The sequence below is a fragment of the Linderina pennispora genome (assembly GCF_002104995.1).
Source record: "Linderina pennispora strain ATCC 12442 chromosome Unknown DL89scaffold_15, whole genome shotgun sequence".
NCBI classification, from domain to species: Eukaryota; Fungi; Kickxellomycota; class Kickxellomycetes; order Kickxellales; family Kickxellaceae; genus Linderina; species Linderina pennispora.
This window is the reverse complement of record NW_024468263.1, coordinates 106016-126476: the sequence shown is the minus strand read 5'-3', so window position 1 is coordinate 126476 and position 20461 is coordinate 106016. Positions and strand designations below refer to the sequence as shown.

General features: G+C 56.6%; 8 protein-coding genes across 8 annotated transcripts; 4 read left to right on the top strand and 4 right to left on the bottom strand.

Moving 5' to 3' along the window:
- The first annotated feature begins 889 nt into the window (after positions 1 to 889).
- On the top strand, positions 890 to 1954 carry DL89DRAFT_64101 (uncharacterized protein). Its single transcript, XM_040891917.1, has one exon. It carries the CDS (start codon positions 980 to 982, stop codon positions 1847 to 1849), a length of 870 nt encoding a protein of 289 aa, XP_040740460.1. The 5' UTR covers positions 890 to 979; the 3' UTR covers positions 1850 to 1954.
- DL89DRAFT_64100 (uncharacterized protein) lies at positions 1955 to 3188 on the bottom strand. Its single transcript, XM_040891916.1, has one exon. The coding sequence runs from the start codon at positions 3083 to 3085 to the stop codon at positions 2060 to 2062; it is 1026 nt and encodes a 341-aa protein (XP_040740459.1). The 5' UTR covers positions 3086 to 3188; the 3' UTR covers positions 1955 to 2059.
- A 3098-nt stretch (positions 3189 to 6286) lies between these two features.
- Positions 6287 to 13217, bottom strand: DL89DRAFT_238134 (P-loop containing nucleoside triphosphate hydrolase protein; the record flags this gene model as incomplete). Its single annotated transcript, XM_040884982.1, has 3 exons — positions 12903 to 13217; positions 8972 to 12830; positions 6287 to 8803 (listed from the first exon to the last, which is right to left on the bottom strand). Coding segments are annotated over exons 1-3 (6609 nt in total), but the record flags the coding sequence as incomplete, so codon positions are not given.
- Positions 13218 to 13759: 542 nt separating this feature from the next.
- DL89DRAFT_64081 (CDC73-domain-containing protein) lies at positions 13760 to 14997 on the top strand. Its single transcript, XM_040891914.1, has one exon. The coding sequence runs from the start codon at positions 13820 to 13822 to the stop codon at positions 14984 to 14986; it is 1167 nt and encodes a 388-aa protein (XP_040740457.1). The 5' UTR covers positions 13760 to 13819; the 3' UTR covers positions 14987 to 14997.
- Positions 14998 to 16130, bottom strand: DL89DRAFT_64082 (uncharacterized protein). Its single transcript, XM_040891915.1, has one exon. It carries the CDS (start codon positions 15993 to 15995, stop codon positions 15009 to 15011), a length of 987 nt encoding a protein of 328 aa, XP_040740456.1. The 5' UTR covers positions 15996 to 16130; the 3' UTR covers positions 14998 to 15008.
- Positions 16131 to 16284: 154 nt separating this feature from the next.
- On the top strand, positions 16285 to 16855 carry DL89DRAFT_286201 (Bet v1-like protein; the record flags this gene model as incomplete). Its single annotated transcript, XM_040889853.1, has 1 exon — positions 16285 to 16855. The coding sequence occupies exon 1, from the start codon at positions 16430 to 16432 to the stop codon at positions 16853 to 16855; it is 426 nt and encodes a 141-aa protein (XP_040740455.1). The 5' UTR covers positions 16285 to 16429.
- Positions 16856 to 17634: 779 nt separating this feature from the next.
- DL89DRAFT_270011 (deoxyribonuclease TATDN1-like protein) lies at positions 17635 to 18924 on the top strand. The gene has a single exon (XM_040888529.1). It carries the CDS (start codon positions 17639 to 17641, stop codon positions 18644 to 18646), a length of 1008 nt encoding a protein of 335 aa, XP_040740454.1. The 5' UTR covers positions 17635 to 17638; the 3' UTR covers positions 18647 to 18924.
- Positions 18925 to 19380: 456 nt separating this feature from the next.
- On the bottom strand, positions 19381 to 20042 carry DL89DRAFT_270010 (uncharacterized protein; the record flags this gene model as incomplete). The annotated part of the gene is made up of 1 exon (XM_040888528.1): positions 19381 to 20042. A coding segment is annotated over exon 1 (179 nt), but the record flags the coding sequence as incomplete, so codon positions are not given.
- Between the last annotated feature and the right edge of the window lie 419 nt (positions 20043 to 20461).

The window sequence follows — 20461 nt, the reverse complement described above, 5'->3', positions numbered from 1 at the left end:
CATCGCTCTTGTCGCTGTCCTCGTCGTCTGTCTCGAGATCAGCATCGCCCAGCTGACCCTGGAAGTCGTTCTCCATCTCAATTGCATCTTCGTCGCGGCCAGCGTCGTTGGTATCGTCGGGCTCCTCACCCTGGACTCCCTCGACTTGATCCTCACCTTCGATCTCGATCAGACACATTTTGGGCGCCACTGGTTGATCCTTCGCCCATACCGGTACCGGACTCCATTGATTCATTGGTCTCCTCCGAATCGATAGATATCGTTGGTGCCGAGGACCATGCACGATCACCGATGTCAGCACTGTGGTGGCGGTTAGGGCGAACTGCACCAGGGTCTTGTGGAAGTCGCCGTACAATGCCACGACATGCTGAACCTAGCAATGAATATTGTGTGACCCAAGGACGCAGCACACCTGAAATGAACAGGCTGGACGGCTGCGTGCTGACATGAGAGGCTAGCGACCGGCAGAGGTCGAGCATCTTGGGCAAATGCAGGGCCTGGAACGTACTCCTGCATTAGCTCGACTCTGTGCACAAGCTCCTTGGACCGCAGCCCCCACATGTCGGTCTCGTCGCCGTATGCACGGAACTGCTGCTCAGCCTTGTGCACCTGCTGCCACACATTCATGACCGCCGTGGCCCACTGTGCGGTCTGCAAGGGCAAGCTCCGATGGCAAATCGGTCAAGGTCCGGGAGACTGCCAGAGTCAAACAGCTTATCCAGGACGCGAAACACACGCAGCGATCGGCGCCAGCCAGGACTGCATTGGCATGGAGTCCCAGCCAGACTCTGCCACATAATCAAGCACAGTCCTGGACAGATGCGATGGCAGCACGGGCAGACTGCGTGGCACTGATGGACTGCTCGAACGAAGCCAGGTAAGCAGTCACACTGGAGTCCGCGAGTCCAGGCAAGTTTTGGTGCGGCCATTGCGGCATGGGAGACTGCTAGGGCCTCGGCAGCACTCGGTGACCTGCGTAATGGCGTCGTCGAACTTGCTAGCAATCTGGCCAATAACCATCCGCATCATCGCGCTCCCACCCGTCGGCATTCGACACCTTGCGCACACCGACCACGCACTGGGTCAGCAGCAACGCCAGCTCATCAACAGCGAATTTCAGATCGTCCACATCCACGCAGCCTGCGTCACTCGCCGGCTCGTTTGCCCACACGGTGGCCAAATGCATCCAGTCGGTAGCCAATGCGACCAGTTCGGCAGCCTGCGTGCGGTCACGCACAACCTGCTGGTTCAGGCTCTCCATCAGTCCGCTGATGTGCAGAACCTGCTGTGCGTTAATCTCATCGCTGTGCTCGTCATGCATGACGGTGCGCAGCTTGCGCCAGCTGCGACGACAGGCGGAAGAAGGCGGTGTTTGCCAACTTGCCATTGCCGCTGGGCACGCAGCGAGTCGCGGTGCACGCAATTGACGTTGCATGTGGCTAGGGCGTGGACGGCCTCAGACCACGCAGAAGTGGCCAGCGGTGGCTGCTTCAGGACCGAAGACAGGCCCTGCGCTTCATCGGCGACCGGCCGGAAATTGCGCTTCAGGCCGAGTCCCGCCAGGGCCTTGAGGATCTCCTTGAGTCGGGTGCGGCGCAGATTGCGCTGCTCGCCCCAGAACTGCATGATCTTGCGCTGCCGCTCCTCATCGTCCTCGATATACTCCTCTTCCTCCTCCTCTGCCTGCTTCTTCGATTTGATAATCAGCTTCTTCTTCTTCTTGGATTGGCTCCTCGGACTTGCCCGTCACTGGCTTCTTGGTCAGATGCTTCGGCGTCTCGACGTTCTGGAAGTGGTTAATGTCGCCGACTATCTGCAGAGCAAATTCCTCGAGCGTGTCGGGGCTTGAGCTGCCGTCGAGACTGCCAGTGAAAATGTCGGATCTTTTCATCATCCTGTGCAGCTGCTGCAGGTGGGCCGGGCTCAGCTCCAGAACCTTGGCCAGACTGTCGGGTGCAAGCTTCGCGAAGCTCCAGTGCCTTTTGGCCGTCGACCTCCAGCGCATCTCCACGGCAGCGCAGTAACAGCGGTGGTGGCCAGGGCCTTCGTGGGCGCAACCTCAATGCCCGCATCGCTCAGCGGCAAAGGCACCAGCTGGACGGTGGGCACCTTGGCATGGGCAATATTGGCGGATTGCGCAATCTGGATGATTTGGAAGATCGGCTGGCTCAGTGCCTCGCGCCACTGCCTGACACACTTTGTCAGATGACGGTGGGTGCGCAATGCACTCTCCTTCAATGCCGCCGGGTTCACATCCTTCCACGACGAGATCTTGACATACTGCGTCAGGTCCTTCTTGACCAGTCTTCTTCGCAGCTGCTAGATGCTCGGCAATCACCACAGCATACTGGCTATAGTAGTCAATGGCATTGGATAGCGGGGCGTAGACGGGGTCCGAGCGCTTCAGGTCCATTACGCTCTTGTGCTCCTGCAAAGCTTGGGCGGAGAGTAGGGCGGCGCGGTGGCCGCAGAATGCATGAAGCATGTTGAGACGGCCGCGGAACTCGCCGGCAGGACTGCCCTGCATGAACTGGTCGATGGCGCTGACCAGCCCGGCAAAATCCGCAGTGTCGCCCAGAAGCGACGAGTACAGATTGAACCACCACTCATTGGGCCGCCGCGCAAACTCCAGCTCCTGCGACAACAGCAAGTGCGGCCAGGCGTTCAGTTCCTGCTGGCGCCAGCGCACAATCAGTCTGGCCACATCGGCCAGCTGCTCGATCGACACGTCGCGGCTGGCGTACGCCTGCCATTCCTGCGACTTTTGGTACAGCATCTCCAGGCCGGTCAGTAGCTTGGCCAGCGGCGCCGTCACAGGCAATTGGAGGAGCTGCCTGGCCAGCTTGCAGATGTCCTGCAGGACGGCGTGGTCTGGCCACTCCTCCAGAAGCTGCTCCATGCGCTCGACAATGCCAGCCACAAGGGGCTTTAGTAGAATCCGCCTCCGAGGGCTTGGCGTCCTTGTAGAAATTGCACACCTGCACGAACCGCAGCCCGTCGGTCTGCATGTCACTAGACACATCGGCAGTGGTGGCCGAGGCAACAGCGGCCAGCGACAAAAGGTTAGCGCCACGCAGCGACTCATCAATGCCAGGTCCCTGCAGCTCCAGGAGATCCGGGCGGATCCGGTTAAGGCTGGCGGCCAGGCGGAACGTGCTTTGCTGCGCGTCCTCAATGAGCCTCGGCTGCACGTCCCTGGCGCCGTTCAGCACGCCAAACCGCAGCATCACGTACTGGTGGCACGCCGCAATCGTACCAACCACAGAGTCCGACAGGTCCTCGTAGCTGGCGGTCACTTCATCCTCGGCATCGTACAGGTCCTCGAAGCCGGGAAGATCTCAGCCATCAGCTCCTCGTCTGTCTGCTCCTTGGTGACCTTGGACTTGAACAGCTTGGACGCCTCAATGTCTCTTTTACGCTTCTCGTCAACGGAGCGCTGATGGATCTCGTAGGCGTCGCGGAACACCATATCCAGGGCCTCTAGGTCCGATGGCGCAATGTGGCCGCGGAACTGCACGCCCAGGGTCGTCCGCATCAGAAGCGTGACGATCAGCTCGCCATACACCTTGATCGGATTGCTGTCCGGTGTGAAATATACCAGCGTCTTGATTTGCGACAGCAGAGACTGCATGCTGGCGTTGGACATGTGCGATGCTGGCTGGCTGGCAATCGGTTGCGAGTACAGCGAGTTGATCATCGCCGCGCGCTCCATCATCTGGTCATTGACGGCAGCCTTGCGTAGCTCCACAAGCTGCAATAGACCATACTTGATGTGGTGGACGTACGTGCACCAGATCTGGGCCACATCCCGGTACGCGGAGAAATACCGGCGCTTCACGCGGCTCTCGAACTGCTCCAAGGTGATATCCAGGGATTTGGCCGAGCCCTGGATACTCTGCAGTCCCGAGGCCGTCAGACTGGGATCCAGGAGCTTCTCGTAAACATCCCGGGCACGCGCCAGCACGTTCTTCTGCAGGTTCTTCGCCTCCTGCCACAGCTCCGAAAAAGGTGCCGTGGTGGCTTTTGGTCGGTACACAAGCTCAATCGCCGACCGCTCAGTATCGATACTCGACAGCTTGTCGGAAATCGGCCTGGTTGCTGCTGTCGCGGTCTCGCCGGTCATACTGTGCTGGATCAGCCGGTAGGCGATCAGGTCAGCTTCAGTCACCGCGTGGTCTTCGCCGAGCCAGTCGAACCGTGTCTGCGCCTTCGCTGCAGGGTCCACCGGCCGCTTGGGAAGCGACACCATGAGCATACACACACCGATTTCGATCCACGCCACGTACACAAGCTCCGGCCTGCAATCCGTCCAGTGCAGCAGCCAGGGCGTCGGCCGCGGGCTTGACGGTATCAGCGACAGGCGATGCAATGGCTGTGAGCTCGGCGTGCCATTGCCCGACAAGCTTTTGGTCGACATCACTGCCGGCCTGGAGAGTCGCAATAATAGACTCCGAGGTCGTGGTGAGCTGGTCGATATCTTTGGACGTCAGCACACTGGCGACCTTGCATGACTAGCGCAAGAAGCACAGTCCAGCTCCGTTGCAGGCGTCCTGGCAGCCGCCCGGAACCGCGACAAGGCGCGTAATAGCTGTCTGCTCTCCTTAGCCACCGCCTCGCGCTCGGAAATACCACAGTCAAGCTGCCCTGCCTGCTGCAGAGTCAACGACGTAGCCACTGGCAAGTTGATCCGCGAGACATTGGACGCGCTGATTGCCCCATCGACCGCATGATCATTGAGTCTCTGGTACCACTCAAAGGCGATGTCAGAAAACAGCTGGCAGCATGTTGTGCTGTGCATCATTCAGTGCCCAGTTGAGTCTGGTGAACAGCAAAGCCCACGACGACGTGTCCTTGACATTCGTGTGCTTGACGATACGCAGCAAGTCCTCGATTGCCATGGCACTGGACAGGCTGCCAGCAACTATGGCCAGATCGGCGATTGCGTGCCAGCTTGTCAGCTCGCTGACATCGGTGATGATCTCGATTGGCGACAGAGGCTGGCGGCTCACCCGTAGTGGGCTCTGCAGACGCCGCAGTGGCACTTAGATTCGCCGGCCACCAGCGAATCAGCGAATTTGGCCAATGCAGCAAGCACAAGATGCCGGTCCTTGCGCGTGGTGGTCGCATAGAGCATCGCCAGGGCCTCAGTAATGGTCGAGCCGCTGCTCTGGGTCCGCAGCCTTGGCCGCTGCAACCAGCCGCTGCTCGATCTCCCGCGACTGCTCATCAGCAAGGGTCGTCGGGTGGACCAGCGTCCACAGCTTGGCACTATACGACGCATCAAGCACCAAACCCTTGACCATACCGAGCAAGCGCTCGACCACCGCATTGGCAGGGCTTGGCATTGAGGACAGCTGAGAAAGCACACTCTGCATCGACTCAAATGCCACTGCAAGCTCACTGGCCATGCCGCGCTCCGCAGCTAGCAGCTTCTCCTGTACGCAGCTTGAGCAGATGCAGGGTCCCGCAGACGAGCAACATATTTGCCCAAATCACCGTCGCTAGCAGCAGCGATCGGCTCGACAGCAGACGCATCGGTGATGAACGACTCCCACGTTGCCACCAGCTCGTCGCAGCCGTCGATCAGCGCAAACACTGTCTCGATAAAGCCAATGTCGAGATTGGGCCGCTGCAGAACTAGCTCGCGCTCGGCCTGCCCGCCCTGCTTGCCATAAACAAGTCGCTCGCGCTGGAACATCAGTGTCTCCACCAGCGCCTGGTGCCAGCGTGCTGCAGGGCCATCTGCATGTCCTGCTGCAGCACGCGGAACATGCTGTGGTTTAGCGGAGTCATACAGAGGGCTGTTATCAAGCAGGTGTGCGTCAACGCCGGCTTCGCCTGCCAGAGCCTTGCGTGCGGCGACAGTAGACGCCAGAGATAGGCGAATCCAGCAATGCGTCGACCAGACCATTGCCTACAATCGCCTTTAGCGATGCATCTGGAGAGCGACTTGGGTGGCAGCGTATTCAGGGCTGCCAGCAGCATGCGCTGGCCAAACACTGCGTCTCCGCTGCTCAGTCCATGCCTGATAAGCTCAGACTGCCATTTGGCTACCGAGACTGTCGAGTCAATCGGGATCCACCACAAACGAGATCCTTAGAGCTGCATCTCCGGTAGCCTCGCCTACAGCAACTGCTCCGCGCTGCGTGCGCTCCGCCAGCTGCATCGCATACTGCACAATGCCAGTCAGGCTATCTTGCGGGCTCACGTCACTGTGAAGCAGGCTCGAGCCTACACCAATGGCCTCGGCGACCATTGACTGGTCATCAGAGCGGCACTCGGGGGATTCGGAAGGCAGAACGCAGATTTCGATTCCACGGTTACGCATTGCACGCGACAGCTCGCCGTACTGTGGGTCGACCGCCATGATGATGCGGAAATTGTCGTGCGGCACAATCGCGTCCTGCCGCTTCGGGTCCTCGTTGACGTACAGGACACCGTTAGGCTCCAGCAAACCATTGAGACGGTCCAGGACAGAGGCGCTGCAGAGGTTGGCCCGATCAATCAAAAGCCAGTGGCCGTTAAGCAGCGCATCGACAAGGATGCCGTCCACCCACTCGAACTTGCCTGCAACCTCCAGGGCTGCGAAATCCGCCATTTCGGCCTGGATTTCGCTCAGCAGCCGCACAAACAACTCGTCGGTGACGTTGGCCAGAGCCGCGATCTGCTCGACCAGAGCACACAGGTCCTGGGCCCTGGTGCAGTGGCGGGTGGCATGGTACACACTGCACAGCTGCGCCAGCTGCTTGGTGTTCTGGTAGCTGGAAGCAAACACGGCCAGGTTCACGAGCTTGCCGATCTTGCGTACCAGCGCCAAATGGTGACGCTGCATGTCGACTTGCTCGAATCCACCGAGAATCTCGCTCGTATCTACGCCTGAGTTCATCGAGAACTCGACCAGCTTGTTACCGGTGGCATTGGCCAGCCAGCGCACCAGCGAGGTCTTGCCCGAGCCTGCTGGGCCAACCATGATCGCCATCCAGCGCATCTCAATGCACTTCATCAGCGACTCCATATAGGGCAACTGCGAGTGCAGACTGCGCAGACGCGTAATGCGTGCGTTCTCGGTGCGGCGCGGCAAAACCGCATTGCCAACCTGCAGCATCTGCTCGGTGATATGCAATGACGGCGTCGACAGAGCCAGCTTGGCGCCAAACACATCGTTGTACAAATCAATAACCTGCACGCGGTCCTGGTGTGTGCGCATACGATGGACATACAGCATTTCGATGAACTCATCGACAGGCTTGGGGCTCTGCTCCAGTGGCGATCTGGCCAGCGCTAGCTCCATGAACCGGCTGACATCACGCAGGTTGAACTCCCAGGGCGAACCCGATGAGCCAAACAGGCGCTTAACCATGGTCGCTGAGTGCATCCGCCAGTTGAACTCGAGCACGCGCTCGATGCTCGCATGGTGATTGTAGATGTTGTCACAGATAATCTGCAGGTCGTCGCGCGTTAGCTCGTCCATGTACACTTGCGTGAAACGGTTCACGAATGACCGCGGAAGCCCCTTGCGGCCGCCACCTTGGCCAAGCGGGTTCTGCGCGGCAAACAGGCGGAACCCAGGCGACAGGGTGAATTCGCGGTCAAGCTCCGAGATATACACGGTGCCGCGGTGGTCAAGACACGAGTTCAGGCCCTCCAGGACGCTCTGCGATGCCAGGTTGATCTCGTCGAGCAGCACCCAGTCGCCCTGCTTCAGCGCCTGCAGGAACGGCGCATCACACCACGCGAATCCGTCGTCAACCGGAAGGTCGGTGCCAAACAGATCTATCAGGTCTGTCTGGTCTGACAGATTGATACGCACAAGGCGGTGGCCAGCAAGCTTGGCCAGCGTGCTAACCAGCGTGGTTTTGCCGACTCCTGGGCTGCCCTCGAGCAATAGGGGCTTGCCGACTTGCATGGCGCGCAGTATCTTGACAAGATTGTCGAACGTGGTCGGCGCGTGCAGTGCAAATCCGCCCGACGAGGACTCTAGCGAGCCCTCAGCGACAAGGAACGGCGCGACACCGACCGATGGATGCGGGGAGGTCGTGTGCGTGACCATCGACATCAGGTCTAACCCGTGGTCTGCAATCAGCGTGCGGGCCGGCACCACGCCAAGCTCATACCCGCCGCTGGCCGCACCCCACTCGACCATCTCACGGAGCCTGTCGACGCACTCGGCCTTGATTGCCGCTGGCGAGCGCGTGGTAGTGTTGAAGATTGACCCCTGGGTGCCAACACTGTCTAGGAGCACCAGGCAGGCGCCGTGGACAACGCTGCTGCGCGAGTCCATCAGACTGTGGGTCTTGGAGATGAACTCTGCCCAGAACAAGTAGTCGCGCAGACTGAGCGGGTGCTGCAGGACCCTGAGCTCGCTGTCCAGGTATTTTACAAACTCCAGGATGACCCGGGTGCAGGCTGCGGCGTCAGGCACTCCCGCCAAACGCTTGTCGAGGATCATCGCCAGGTCGTCAGAATCGGTGGTGGTTGGGGCCCAGAGCTCGGTGAAGCGGTTGCGGAGTGCCGGGCTGAGCTCACGCTTACCGTAGTCGCCGCCCGGATTCATGGTTGCGACAAACTCGAACCCATCGGCGCCTACCAGGGCCGCCGCGCCGATCTGCTCGGCCAGAACCAGCGTGCGTGAGGGCTCCAGAACGCTGTTCAGGCGCTCGAGCACCGAGTCGTCAGCCAGATTAAGCTCGTCCATCAGGAACATGTCGCCCTGCTTCATCGCCTGGACCAGCGGGCCGTCGTGCCACGCAAACAAGTCCTGGGACCGCGTCATCAGCTCATATGCCTCCTCTAGTCTGCCGCCCTGAGCCTCGATGATCTGCTGGGCCTCCGGAGCATTGGCCTGCCACTGCTCGATGAACTCCTTCAAAAGCTCGGGCGTATCGATCTTGCGGTTAGCTAGGGCTTCCTGGCCAAGCACCTGGGCTAGGATTTCGTGGGCAGACGTGATCAGTGCGTTGCGGTTGCGCACGGGCCGCTGGCCACCGAGGATATCCGACGACTCGGTGTTCTGGTGGCAGTTGACAATGTGCAGGAGCTGCGATTTGGCCTCGGCCAGCATCTGGCACACGGTGGTTTTGCCGCACCCGGTCTCGCCCACAAGCAGCACAGGCTCGTGGAACCGCAGACAGAGCGCCGTCAGGATGAACAGCCGGCGCATAGCCTTAGTCCACGCGATCGTCGACATGCCCTTCACTTTCTCGTACATCTGGAACTCGGGCATTTCCCTCAGCCGCTTTTCCGAGTAAAGCCCCTCGACATCAATGCCACGATGCACATTGGCATGCGATGGCTCGTCGGACAGCTTCGAATAGAACGCCTTCTCGATCGCACGCCTGACCACAGACTTTTCCTCGTCATTGCGCACACGCTCGGCAATCAGCATGTACCCATGCTCGGCCAGCTCTTGCTTGGTGGTAGCGTGGCGGTTGGCCCAGCGGAACAGGTCGCGCAGGGTGATGAACCCGTGGCTGGCTTCGAAGATACGGGTCTGGGCACGCACCTGCGTCAGATTACGATACACGTCAACCAGCAGCTTGGCGTGCGTGGGTGGCACCTTGCACGAATCAACGATGATCTGCTGCAGCTCCTTTTCGGGGATGTCGTCAAAGTGCAGTTCCACGAAGCGGTTACGGAACGCCCTAGACAACGCCTTGCGACCGCCGTATAGGCCTGCCGGGTTCTGCGTCGCAAACAGCATAAAGTGCGGGTGCGGACGCACGACCTCCTGGGTCTCGGGGATCACCAGCTCGCGGTTATCGTCGAGCAGACGGTTCAGAGCCTCCAGAACATCAGATGGCGCCAGGTTGAGCTCGTCCAGTACCAGCCAGTGCCCGTGACGCAGCGCCTTGACAAGCAGCCCTTCCTCGAACACAAGCTTGCCGTCGACAGATGTGTACGAGCCCAGATACTCCTGCAGGTCCGTGTGCTCGTGGTTGTTGATGCGCACAAACTTGTGCCCGGTCTTTCGGGCCAGATACTGCACCATACTGGTCTTTCCGGCCGAGGTCGGGCCCTGGATCAGCACTGGGTAGCGGCCACACATGACTGCACGCGCCAACGACTTGATCTTGGTGACCACCGACGATGTCAATACATACGACGTGTCCTCCTCGCACTTGTCGGAATCCAGAGTCGGCAGCCAGAAGCTCTGCACCAGCACAGCATCCGAAGACCGGGCCTGCGGCACCTGGTTCAGTAGCTGCTTCATGTTGTCGCCCGAAAATACTTTGAACAGCTCGGCCGTCAGCAGCGCCTGCGTAGTGTTCTCGAGCTGCGTCACAAACGTCATGAACAGACCATCGAAGAGCGCCCGCTTCAGCGAGTACGCCAGCGCATTTTGGCGTGCATACGTCAGACTACGAGTCAGCGTACGCAGGCTGTAGTGCGGCTTCTGGTTTGCTCCGTCGACGAGCTTGTGCTCTGCGGCGAGTTTCTTTGCAGACCGGTAAAAGTCGATCACGCGGTGGCAGACCATCGGGGGCACGTTGTTCGGCAGGTGCGTGCGGATAATCGACATCAGGTCGTCGTTGTTGTTGTCTGGCGGATGCACAAAGAACTCGGTGAAGCTGCTGCGCAAGCCCGGCGGCAGATCACGCTTACCGACGTCGTTGGACGGGTTCATGCAGGCAAACAGGCGGAACCCAGGGTGGCACGGAATGCGGGTGCCGGTCTCAGCCAGCAGCAGGTACTTTTCCTTCTGCAAAAGACCGCCCAGGCACGCCAGCGTCTCGGCAGTGGCAAGATTGATCTCATCGAGCAGGATCCAGCCGCCTGTGCGTGCGGCCTTGACCAGCGCGCCTTCGACAAAGCTGAACACCATGCGGGCGCTCTTGAGGCCGTTGAAGTCCTCGACGCTGGTCTCAAATTCGGTCCACTCCTGGTCCAGCTGCCGCACATTGTCAGCCGACAGCTTCTGGCGCTTCTTGGGCGCCGAGTCGTCATCGCCGCTCCCCGCCTCCCTCGCCTTTGCAATGACCTGGCGAGCCATCTTGATCGCCGACTTGTACATGGTCACCAGCCGCTTCCACTCCTTCTTACCATGCGCCATGCGCAGCTTGTCCAGGAATGCGGCGTTCTTGCGCACAGACACTGTGCGACCAAACAGACTGTCGAATGACTCGCGCAAACGCAGCGCCAGCAACGAGATGTCGACGGGACGGAATCCGCCAAGCAGGTCGGATGAGTCGCTCTGCTGCGACAGGTTGAATACAGCTAGGGAGCGGCCCGCCAGGGTGGCCAGGTGCTGCACCACAGTGGTCTTGCCTGTGCCGGTTTCACCAGACAGCAATGCGGGCTCAGCCAACTGCACGCAGGTGGCGATGCGTTCGATCAAGCAGCGCGAATGGTGCGTATCGGCAAACGGCATGCGGTCCATGGACGCCGACGTGTCGATCTCCAAGGTTGCCCTGCCGACCTTCAGCGTCTTGCCCGTAGCAGTGACACCCGGGTTGTGCTGGTCGATATACAGATCAACACGCTGCTTCGAAATGCCAAACACAGACCCAATGCGGTGCACCAGCACCCGCCATTTGTCGTAGTCACTCTCCTTCATCGTAAACGTATCGACGGCCTCGTGGAACAGCAAGAACTTGTCGCTGTCAAAGAACTTGCTCAGCCGCGTGCACCACTTGATCAGATCGCTCATGCTCAGTGCCATTGCCGACCGGCTTGCCGATGACACGCTCCCTTGGCCCGAGATAATTTCGGCCACCTGGTTGAACGACTGCGCAAGGAGCCCGGCATGCTGAGCCAGATTCGGGAACACACCCTCAATAATCTGCGGCATCTCGGACTCCAACGAGCTGATCTCCAGGCGCGTCCAGATGCTGCTGCCAAGCAGACCGTCCATGCCAGCGCGCTGCGACGCACGCCCATGCGTCGAAAGAGTCGCAAACAGCCGGAACTGGATATGCGCTGGAATGCTCTCGCCACGGTTCGCAACAAACAGCGTGCGCGATTCAAGCAGCGGCACCAGCGTCTGGATCACATCGGACGGAGCCAGATCAATGTCCTCAATCAAGATCCACTTGCCCTCGCTGACCGCCGTCGTCAAAAGTCCCGACCGCCACTCGAAATCGCCAGCCTTCTGCGTCGTCACGTAGTTTCCTAGCAGGACCTTGGCGTCCATGTTGCTGCTCAGGTGGATCGTCACTAGCTCGTTGCCGGTGCGCTTGGCTACCCATTCGACCAGGGACGTTTTGCCGCTGCCGATCGGGCCCTGCAGCAGAACTGGCTCGCCACGCGAGGTCGCCAGGGCCATTCCGTGGATGTTTTGCGTGACCGTGGGCGTCAGAACCAGGTCGGCAGAGAGTCTAGCTGACTTTTGCGAGTGCAGGAACACCCCGCCCACGTTGGCCACACACGAACTGAGCGCTGAATCGTCGATCCACGGGTGCTCGGTACTGGGAATTGGCTGCCAAAGCCCCAGATCCAGGTTCTCCTTGTTGTGAGCCACCATATCGTTAGCTGCCTTTCTGTCAAACTGATTCTCGCCGTAAACCAGATGTGTCAGTATCTGCGCAACAAACTCGCTGTCTAAATTGAGCTTTCCGAGCAGCTCGGCACGACCATGGTCAGAGTACGCGCTGACAAGGCATAGGCACTCGCACGCCAAGAGGCGGATCATCTGCGGGTATTCGGGCGCCATCAGCGCTGTAAGTGGCGTGGCCCAGTCCCACAAATCAATGCCGCTAATCACCTCAGGCAGCCGGCGGAGCAGCCGGAACACCACCACCAGGCTCTGCTGGATCGTGCTGGTATTCTGTGAAGCTGCGCCGTGATCAAGTATGCTGGCTGCTGTGGAATTCTGAAAGTACGCCATCACCAAACTACGTTAACCGGCAAAAGTTTTTAGTTGCATGTCCGCTTTGCGACACATGTCGCCGAAAATCGCCACTTACCTCTTTACTTGCGGAGCGGTTGCCAGAAGAATGCCAGCAGCATATGCAACGCAGACCTGTGCTTGCTGCTTATCCATGTGCGTCGAGATCTGGTGGAACACCGACACCGGTGCCTCTGCCAGCGTCCACCGCGCTACCAGGTCGACCAGAATTGGCCTAAACACCATTGCCACCAGGATCGTGAACTGTCCGTCTGTCCACTCGACACCCTCACCTAGACGCACGCTGTCCATCGATGCCCCCTCCACCAGTAGCAGCGCAGAGATCACATTCAATATCTGTGGCACCGAGTCCTTGCTCGGGGCATTCGCCCATGTGCGCAGCTTTTGCAGTAGCGTTTGGCCCAGCTCCGGTGCCCCCTGGCTGTCTACTAGCGCACAAAGGTGCCGGATGGCCTTGGGCAGGTCGGCGCTGAGCGGATCAACGTCCACTACTTGAATGCACGAGTCAATGGTGGGCTTTCTGGCGTCTGCAGCCTCGCTGGGGTGCTCGTCTGTGTCCATCGCTGTATCATCGCCATCAGCAGTTGCGCCGTGTGCAGCAATGGTCAGCTTCTCGATCCCATGCTCGACCATGTTCACGCCGCGCGCGGGTTGGTCTTTGATAACTGCCATTGTTCAGTTGAGGCAATTGCAGTATTTTTTTGGTTGACTTTAGAAAGTAGTGTAAAATGAAATAAAAGCGCATGCAGCCAGGCCAGGGCTCAAACTTTTTTTTTTCTCGCTGCCATTTTTTCTGGCCGCACCGATCTGTGTTAATTTTTTTCCATCCTCAGCAGCAGAGTTGATCTGTTGAGCCAATCCAGTGATTCCATCTCCATAGAATAGGCCATTCAATTCCACGCAAATGCAATACACACCTTTTTTTTTCGTTCCTCGTCACCATACCCTCTAGTCTATATTTTCGCGTGTTCAATTATGTCAGCTGCCGCCACCGCCGACCCGCTCAAACTGCTGCGCGACTACACAATTCAGCACAAGAGCGTTGAATTCCTCGACAAAGATGGCAATCCAACCAAAGAGCTGCTACAAGCCGAGACCGTCAGGTTTGGCGAAGACGCGTCATTTCCACGCGACACGCCGACCAGCTACGCCCGCGGCAACAACGAATCAGATCAATACACTCTCTCGGCGCTCCTGCACTTTCTGGACCACCGCGAGCAGAGCTTTTATGAGTACATGAAAACAGCGAACTCGGTGGGCCTGCAGACAGTGTCATTTAGCGACCGTATCAATCTGCTAAACTACTTGACCGGAAAGACATCGGAGACGGCACAGGCTGCGGAGAGCACAGCACATACAAGCAGCAAGCACGCAGTAGAGGACTCCAGCACTGGCGATGGCAGGCGCAAACGGCCCAAGACTGCTGCGGGCGGCGACGATACAGGCAGTGGTACGGCAGCTAACGATCTAGCGAGGGATATTATAAGGCGCGAGCGGCTTATCGTCACCACGTCGTCGGCGCTAAGCAGCAACAAGAGCTTTGCGCGCGTGCCAGACCTGATCAAGGAGGTGTTTCCGTCGAAGCAGCTGGGCGTCAACGGTGCCGGCAGCAAATCGCACAGCGCTGGAACGCGCAAGCACGGCGCCAGTCGCAAGCGCCGTGACCCGATCATTGTCGTTCCCGCAGCCACCACAGCCATGTTCAACATGTACAACATCAAGGATCTGCTGCAGGATCACAAGTTTGTCGAAAGCCGCGAAGTCATGGAGAAGGGCGGGCCCAAGCCGCGCGAAGTGCACATCGAGCACACTTTGGCTGATGGCTCACAGATGCGCTTCAGGGTAATTGATTCGGTGCAGGACTTTACCGACAATGACTGGGCAGCGATCGTCTGCGTATTCACCCAGGGCGCTGCCTGGCAGTTCAAGAATTGGACGTGGAAGTCGCCAGAAGAGGTCTTCAAGAACTGCCTTGGGTTCTATCCAAAGTACCAGGACGAGCGGCCAAAGGACTCGACGCGTACATGGGGCATCAACATGCTCAACATTGAGCGGTCCAAGCGCCATACGGACCGTGCGACCGTAGTCGGTCTGTGGAATTCGATCGAGCAGTACATGCAGGCACACAAGACAGAGTTCTAAACAAAAAATGCAAGTATTTTTGTCATAGTAAGACTAGTTCGCTATCATTGACGATGGAGCGCGCATCCACGCCGGCGACCCGCACGATGTGGTCAATATGGTATCCGATGATGCTATGAAAGCGGAACGCAGCCTTGTCGTTCTCCGCGCCCGAGAGCGTTGCCTGCTTGCTGGTGTAGTACATCCCAGAGACCCCGGCCAGCGTCACCTTTGGCGGCTCGCCTTTTGCGTTGCTCAAGGCATAGCCGATGATGGGGTCACCGCCCAGAGCATCGGCGTACACGTACTGGTTTTGGACAGGCTGTGTGCACATCAGGTGCCGGCTTGCGTAGTCAGCAACGGCTAGCCTGCACGCATCGTCTCTGCCTTGCGTAACAATCAGCATTGGTCCGTCAGTCGTGTCGGTGGTGTTGAAAAGCGTCAACGAGGTACCATCTGGGATTGGCACTTTGGATGACACGGAGATGGTCTTGATGTTATTGCCATCGACTGCTAGCGGCATCTGCAGCTTGATGACTGCCATATTTGTATCATCGTTGATATCGATATGGCTAAGCCGATTGCCCGTCAGATTGCCGCTAATGTTCTGCATGTATCGGTCAATGCTGCCTGCAGTGACCAGCCAACTGCCAGCACCGTGCCTGGCTGCAACATCTGCACTATCGACACAAACTGCACTGGTCACCAGCACGCTGTCTGTGATGATTGTTGCCGCACACCGGCGGTATGCTACTCCGGATGTGGTCACCCAGAACAGGCCAGCAATGAATCTGGCACTTGTGAGCTTCTGCATGGCCGCTGGATTGGCGGTGCCTATAGTTTCCCCGCCCAGCGGTGTCATACGGATGGGGCGAGCAGGGACAGCGGCACCGTATGTGAAATGGAGGTATGCAAATGCAGCTGTAGCAAGTATGAGTGAAAAATGCATGACAATGAAAGCAGACGTCAGGAAAATGTCGGGAAAATGTGCAAAACCAGAGCTGGTGTCGAGAACCAAGGCCAGGCGCATTTATAGCAGCCCGCTGCTGACCGTTTCCCACATACAGCTTTATTAAATGGCATGTAAGACTAGAGATTACCAATGCAGACTTTGTGACTAAGCATTTGGATATTGAAAGTCCTTTTTAGCGAGCTGCAAAATGAGACTTTCCTGATGCCATCAAAGCGCCGTGTTCACAATACACAATCCCTATTCACCCACTCGGCCCAAACGAATTTCTTGCATATTGAGGCAGACGTTAGCATAGTCGACGATGCGTTGAGAGCAAAGGAAAATTTTTCTCCAAGACTGCCTCCCCCAACCCTTGTTTTCCTTAACAAAAATTTTCAGCTTTTCGTATTGAACTTCAGCCAAAAAAAATCGGCGCAAACAAACATCTTTTTCCCCTCTCCATCGTCTCCGATAACCAAAACCTTTTCCACCGTACTTTTTCTTTTGTCGCCATGTCGTCCCAGAACACCGAGTCCCGTGTCATCAACGCTCCCGTCCAGAAGGTGTGGTCCGCTCTGCGTGCCCAGGATTTCAAGTTCTGGTCGCTGGTCAAGACCGTCGAGCAGACCGCCTCTGCTACCGAGGTCGGCAGCACCCGCAAGGTGACCTTCACCGACGGCACCGTCCAGGACTACCGTCTGGTTGAGTTCTCCGAGCTGCACAACACCCTGACCTACGAGATTGTCGACTCGGAGCCCGCTGTCCCCGTGCTCTCTGCCCAGCACACCATCCGTGTGTTCCGCGTGTCGGCCGATGACTCGACCTTTGTCCAGTGGTCGTCTGATTTCAGCTCGGTGGGCTCGGAGGCCGCCGTCGCTGACTCCAAGTACAAGAAGCTGGAGGCCCTGGCTGATCTGGCTAAGGCTCTGGAGAACTAAGCACACCACCTGCTCGCCAACACTAATATCAAATATATAAACCATCAAAATCCCCAGTGCTGTATTTGCCGAGTACTGTCACTTTGCCAAGTGACGCTTGCAGTAGGGCGGTACTCTGTCAGCATTACATTCTACCTGGCCAGGCTGAAAACAAGAGGCTGGGATCTATTTTTAACCTATATATGGGTGACACCTATACCCCGCTTGTAGCGGTACTATGTCTCTAGTAGCTGACCGCACCGACACTGGCATCATGTAACAATATTTACCCCTGTCTATTTCCATTGCATCCTGTCTCCATACTGATGTGAAAACACCCAATATCTCTAGAATATGCTGAAATTGACTCTCATCCTCCTCGCCATATTTGCCCTGCTTGTTCATGCAAGTGAGCAACTGCGCATGGCAATTACAAATGCTCGGTTTGAATGTGTACTTGGTCAGTGGCCAGATCAGCAGCGTAACTTGCGCACCAAGCTTGATAAGAGATATCCCACGCTCAGCAAAGACGGCAAGGGTATTTACCATATGATTGTTGGTTACTTTGACGATTTGATCCCTAACCCAACCAAGGGGCACATCGAGAGGGCGCTCGGAATGGTGGGCAGTTCGACGGCCAAGGCGATGTTCCCAACATGCAAACTCTAAACAGCTTTACATAATATTAGCCATTTTAAATATACGGTGTAGGCCAAGCACATGACAATTGGCGGGGTTTGAATTCATCCATAACCGCTGTAGATTGCAAGAAAATCAGAGACCCGAGCAGCTTGAGTGTGAAACATGGCATGCAAGGTCGTTTTGGAAATAATTTTTGCACTCCTTCACTTTATGAACCACTTGCGCACGCAACTAACCAGGCAAGGCATGAAACTGATCGACATTGGAGCCAACCTCACAGACCCCGTGTTCCGCGGCCTCTACCGGGGCAAACAGTCGCATCCGGACGACATGCAGCAGATATTGGACCGGGCAAGGGCAGCTGGAGTTGTCGCCATGATGGTTACAGGTGGAAACCTCCACGAGAGCAAAGAAGCGATTGCACTGGCGCGCGAGTTCCCTGGTCTCTATGCAACCGTTGGGTGTCACCCAACACGGACCAGCGAGGTCGACAAGCATAGCGCAGGAGCAGATGCGTATTTTGCGGAGCTGCAAGACCTTGCTGAGAAGAACCGCGATAAGGTGGTGGCTATTGGTGAATGTGGGCTAGACTATGACCGCCTGCATTTCTCGGACAAGGAACCACAGCACAAGTATTTTGCACGTCAATTTGCGCTGGCTGAAGCTACCAAGCTGCCTATGTTTCTGCACAACCGCAATACGGGAGGCGACTTTGCCAAGATGATTAAGGAGAACCGGCACAGGTTCTCGACAGGCGTTGTCCACTCGTATACTGGCCCAATCGACGAAGCCAAAGAGCTGCTTGAAATGGGCTTGTACATTGGCCTCAATGGCTGCTCGCTCAAGACCGAGGAGAACCTGGAAGTTGCCAAGCAGATTCCAGTGGACCGGCTGATGATTGAAACTGACTGCCCGTATTGTGAAATTAGACCGACCCATGCGAGTCACAAATTGCTGAAGCCTGAGAACTCCGACGGTTGGAAGGCACCTGAGGCGAAGAAGAAGGAGCGGTGGACTCCCGAGTGCATGGTCAAAAGCCGCAATGAGCCGTGCATGATACGCCAGGTTCTCCAGGTTCTTGCATCGCTGCATGGCATTAGCGAGCAGGATCTTGCTGACCAGGTGTTTGAGAACACGCGCAAAGTGTTCTTCCCTGATCAGGATATCTAGAAATGATATTACTTTACTATGGTTGATGGGAACCTTTAAAGTATGCCTATTTGCCTTAACTATTAGTACAATATCGGTTCGTCCTTTGCAATAACTTCAGCTACCTTGATTGCATATCGTTATCATTCCTGAGATTGAATAGATATAGGTAGCTCCGTTAGACTTTGCCTCTTTCAGCCACGCAAGATGTTGATACTCAGCCCTCCTGTGTTTCTGTTTGCCCATACCAACTGGAGAAGGAGCCAATGTAACGAATGTGCTTATCCGACCTGCAAATCGCCAAATCTGACACTGGAGATTCAAGTAAGGCAGTATCGAAATACCTGTACAGCGATATCAACTGTTGCCAATACGACAGCCCAGATACACTGCGTCTCTCTATGCTATATTCTAATGCCGGCAGCGTTGCTTGTGGCAGTGTCTCGCATTGCGGTGAATGGCTATCAAAAAACGGCCATGTAATTTCTCGGCACCATGAATTGCTTCACTTACTACTCTCTCATGTGATTTTGCAGCTAGATAATGTCTACGCACAGTGAGTTCTGTAAGCGTCATGCGGAAAAGGAATCACTTTGTCAAATAGAGAACTAGTTCAGACCCAAATCTGGTGTATAAAGGGCATCCTCCACTGTCAAGTGCTGGACAACTTAGGCTACCATGTAGTTTTATGATACACTTCCATGCGGTTCACCACGTGTTTGAAGTGTATATGGCATACTTATTATCTGTGTCTCGCCATGTCCATTGAAAATTGTGCAATATATCCGATTACAGATTATTCGAAAACTACACCTTCAGAGACTAACGTACTGAACCTCGCTATTCCTCTAGTCTATACGCAGGGTAGCGCTGCCAGAAACCGTCTGCTGTCTTGAATAGGCTCTTGAAGTGTCTACGTATGTCTTGGGTCGAAGGAGTAACACCATTTTCGCCAACAATTGTACAGCATATTTTGCACCAGCGCTTGCAGATCTCTAGTCGCCACTGCCTCTCAGTCCCTGGTTCGCCTTTAATATTCCAAATGCAGTACTGGCCCACTAGAAAGTTCAGCTGAGCGAAAATGAATGACTTACCAGACCTACCAAACTCATGCAACTCCTGCACTACGGCCATTGCCACGTGGGCCTCACAGCACCCCTTAAACCGGGCCTGATGGAATCCCAACCATCACCACCTTCCCGGGACACCACCAGGTGACGATCCCCCATTACCCAGCACCGGACAGCACGGGACAATACTTTCGTGGGTGAGTGTACGAGCATGGAAAGCCGGATCGGTTCAAACACCACATATCGACTAGAACAGACTTGCGAGTCAGAGTGAAGACAAAGGCAAGAGAGAGGAGAGATCGAACAGCGACCAGAAACCTGCAAGGGCAGGTCCAAAACATGATGTGCAAATGTGTAGCGGTGTTGCGAATTACAAGTGGAGCAAAAGCAATAAACAAAGCTCCATTATATTGACAAGCGTGCGTTAGCAGAAAACGACAATAAAAATGGTTAGCGCAGAATACGAAGCAAACAGCTGTGATCGAGTACTTGCCTGTTCAGAGAGTGGTACGGAGCAGCGAGTGGTGGAGCAGCAGTATTGTGAGAAGAATAGTTGGTGAGTTTGCACGACTGATGCAACAGGTGAATACCACGAAAGAGAGGGTGTGCAAATATGCGAATAGAGGGAGAATTACATGTAGTGAGATTTTATTTGCAGGACGAGGAGAAAGGGTTTTGGAGAGGGCGAAATCTGGCCTGCTTTTATGAGCCAGGAGTGGGTTTTCTTCCCCCTGTTTCTCCTCACTCTCGCGGGGCCAAAGTTCCA

What these genes read in the sequence shown, in the direction of transcription:
- DL89DRAFT_64101 (XM_040891917.1), top strand. Translation starts at nt 980, where the DNA reads ATGGCGTCGTCGAACTTGCTAGCAATCTGGCCAATAACCATCCGCATC.
- DL89DRAFT_64100 (XM_040891916.1), bottom strand. Translation starts at nt 3,085, where the DNA reads ATGAGTCGCTGCGTGGCGCTAACCTTTTGTCGCTGGCCGCTGTTGCCT.
- DL89DRAFT_64081 (XM_040891914.1), top strand. Translation starts at nt 13,820, where the DNA reads ATGTCAGCTGCCGCCACCGCCGACCCGCTCAAACTGCTGCGCGACTAC.
- DL89DRAFT_64082 (XM_040891915.1), bottom strand. Translation starts at nt 15,995, where the DNA reads ATGCGCCTGGCCTTGGTTCTCGACACCAGCTCTGGTTTTGCACATTTT.
- DL89DRAFT_270011 (XM_040888529.1), top strand. Translation starts at nt 17,639, where the DNA reads ATGGCATGCAAGGTCGTTTTGGAAATAATTTTTGCACTCCTTCACTTT.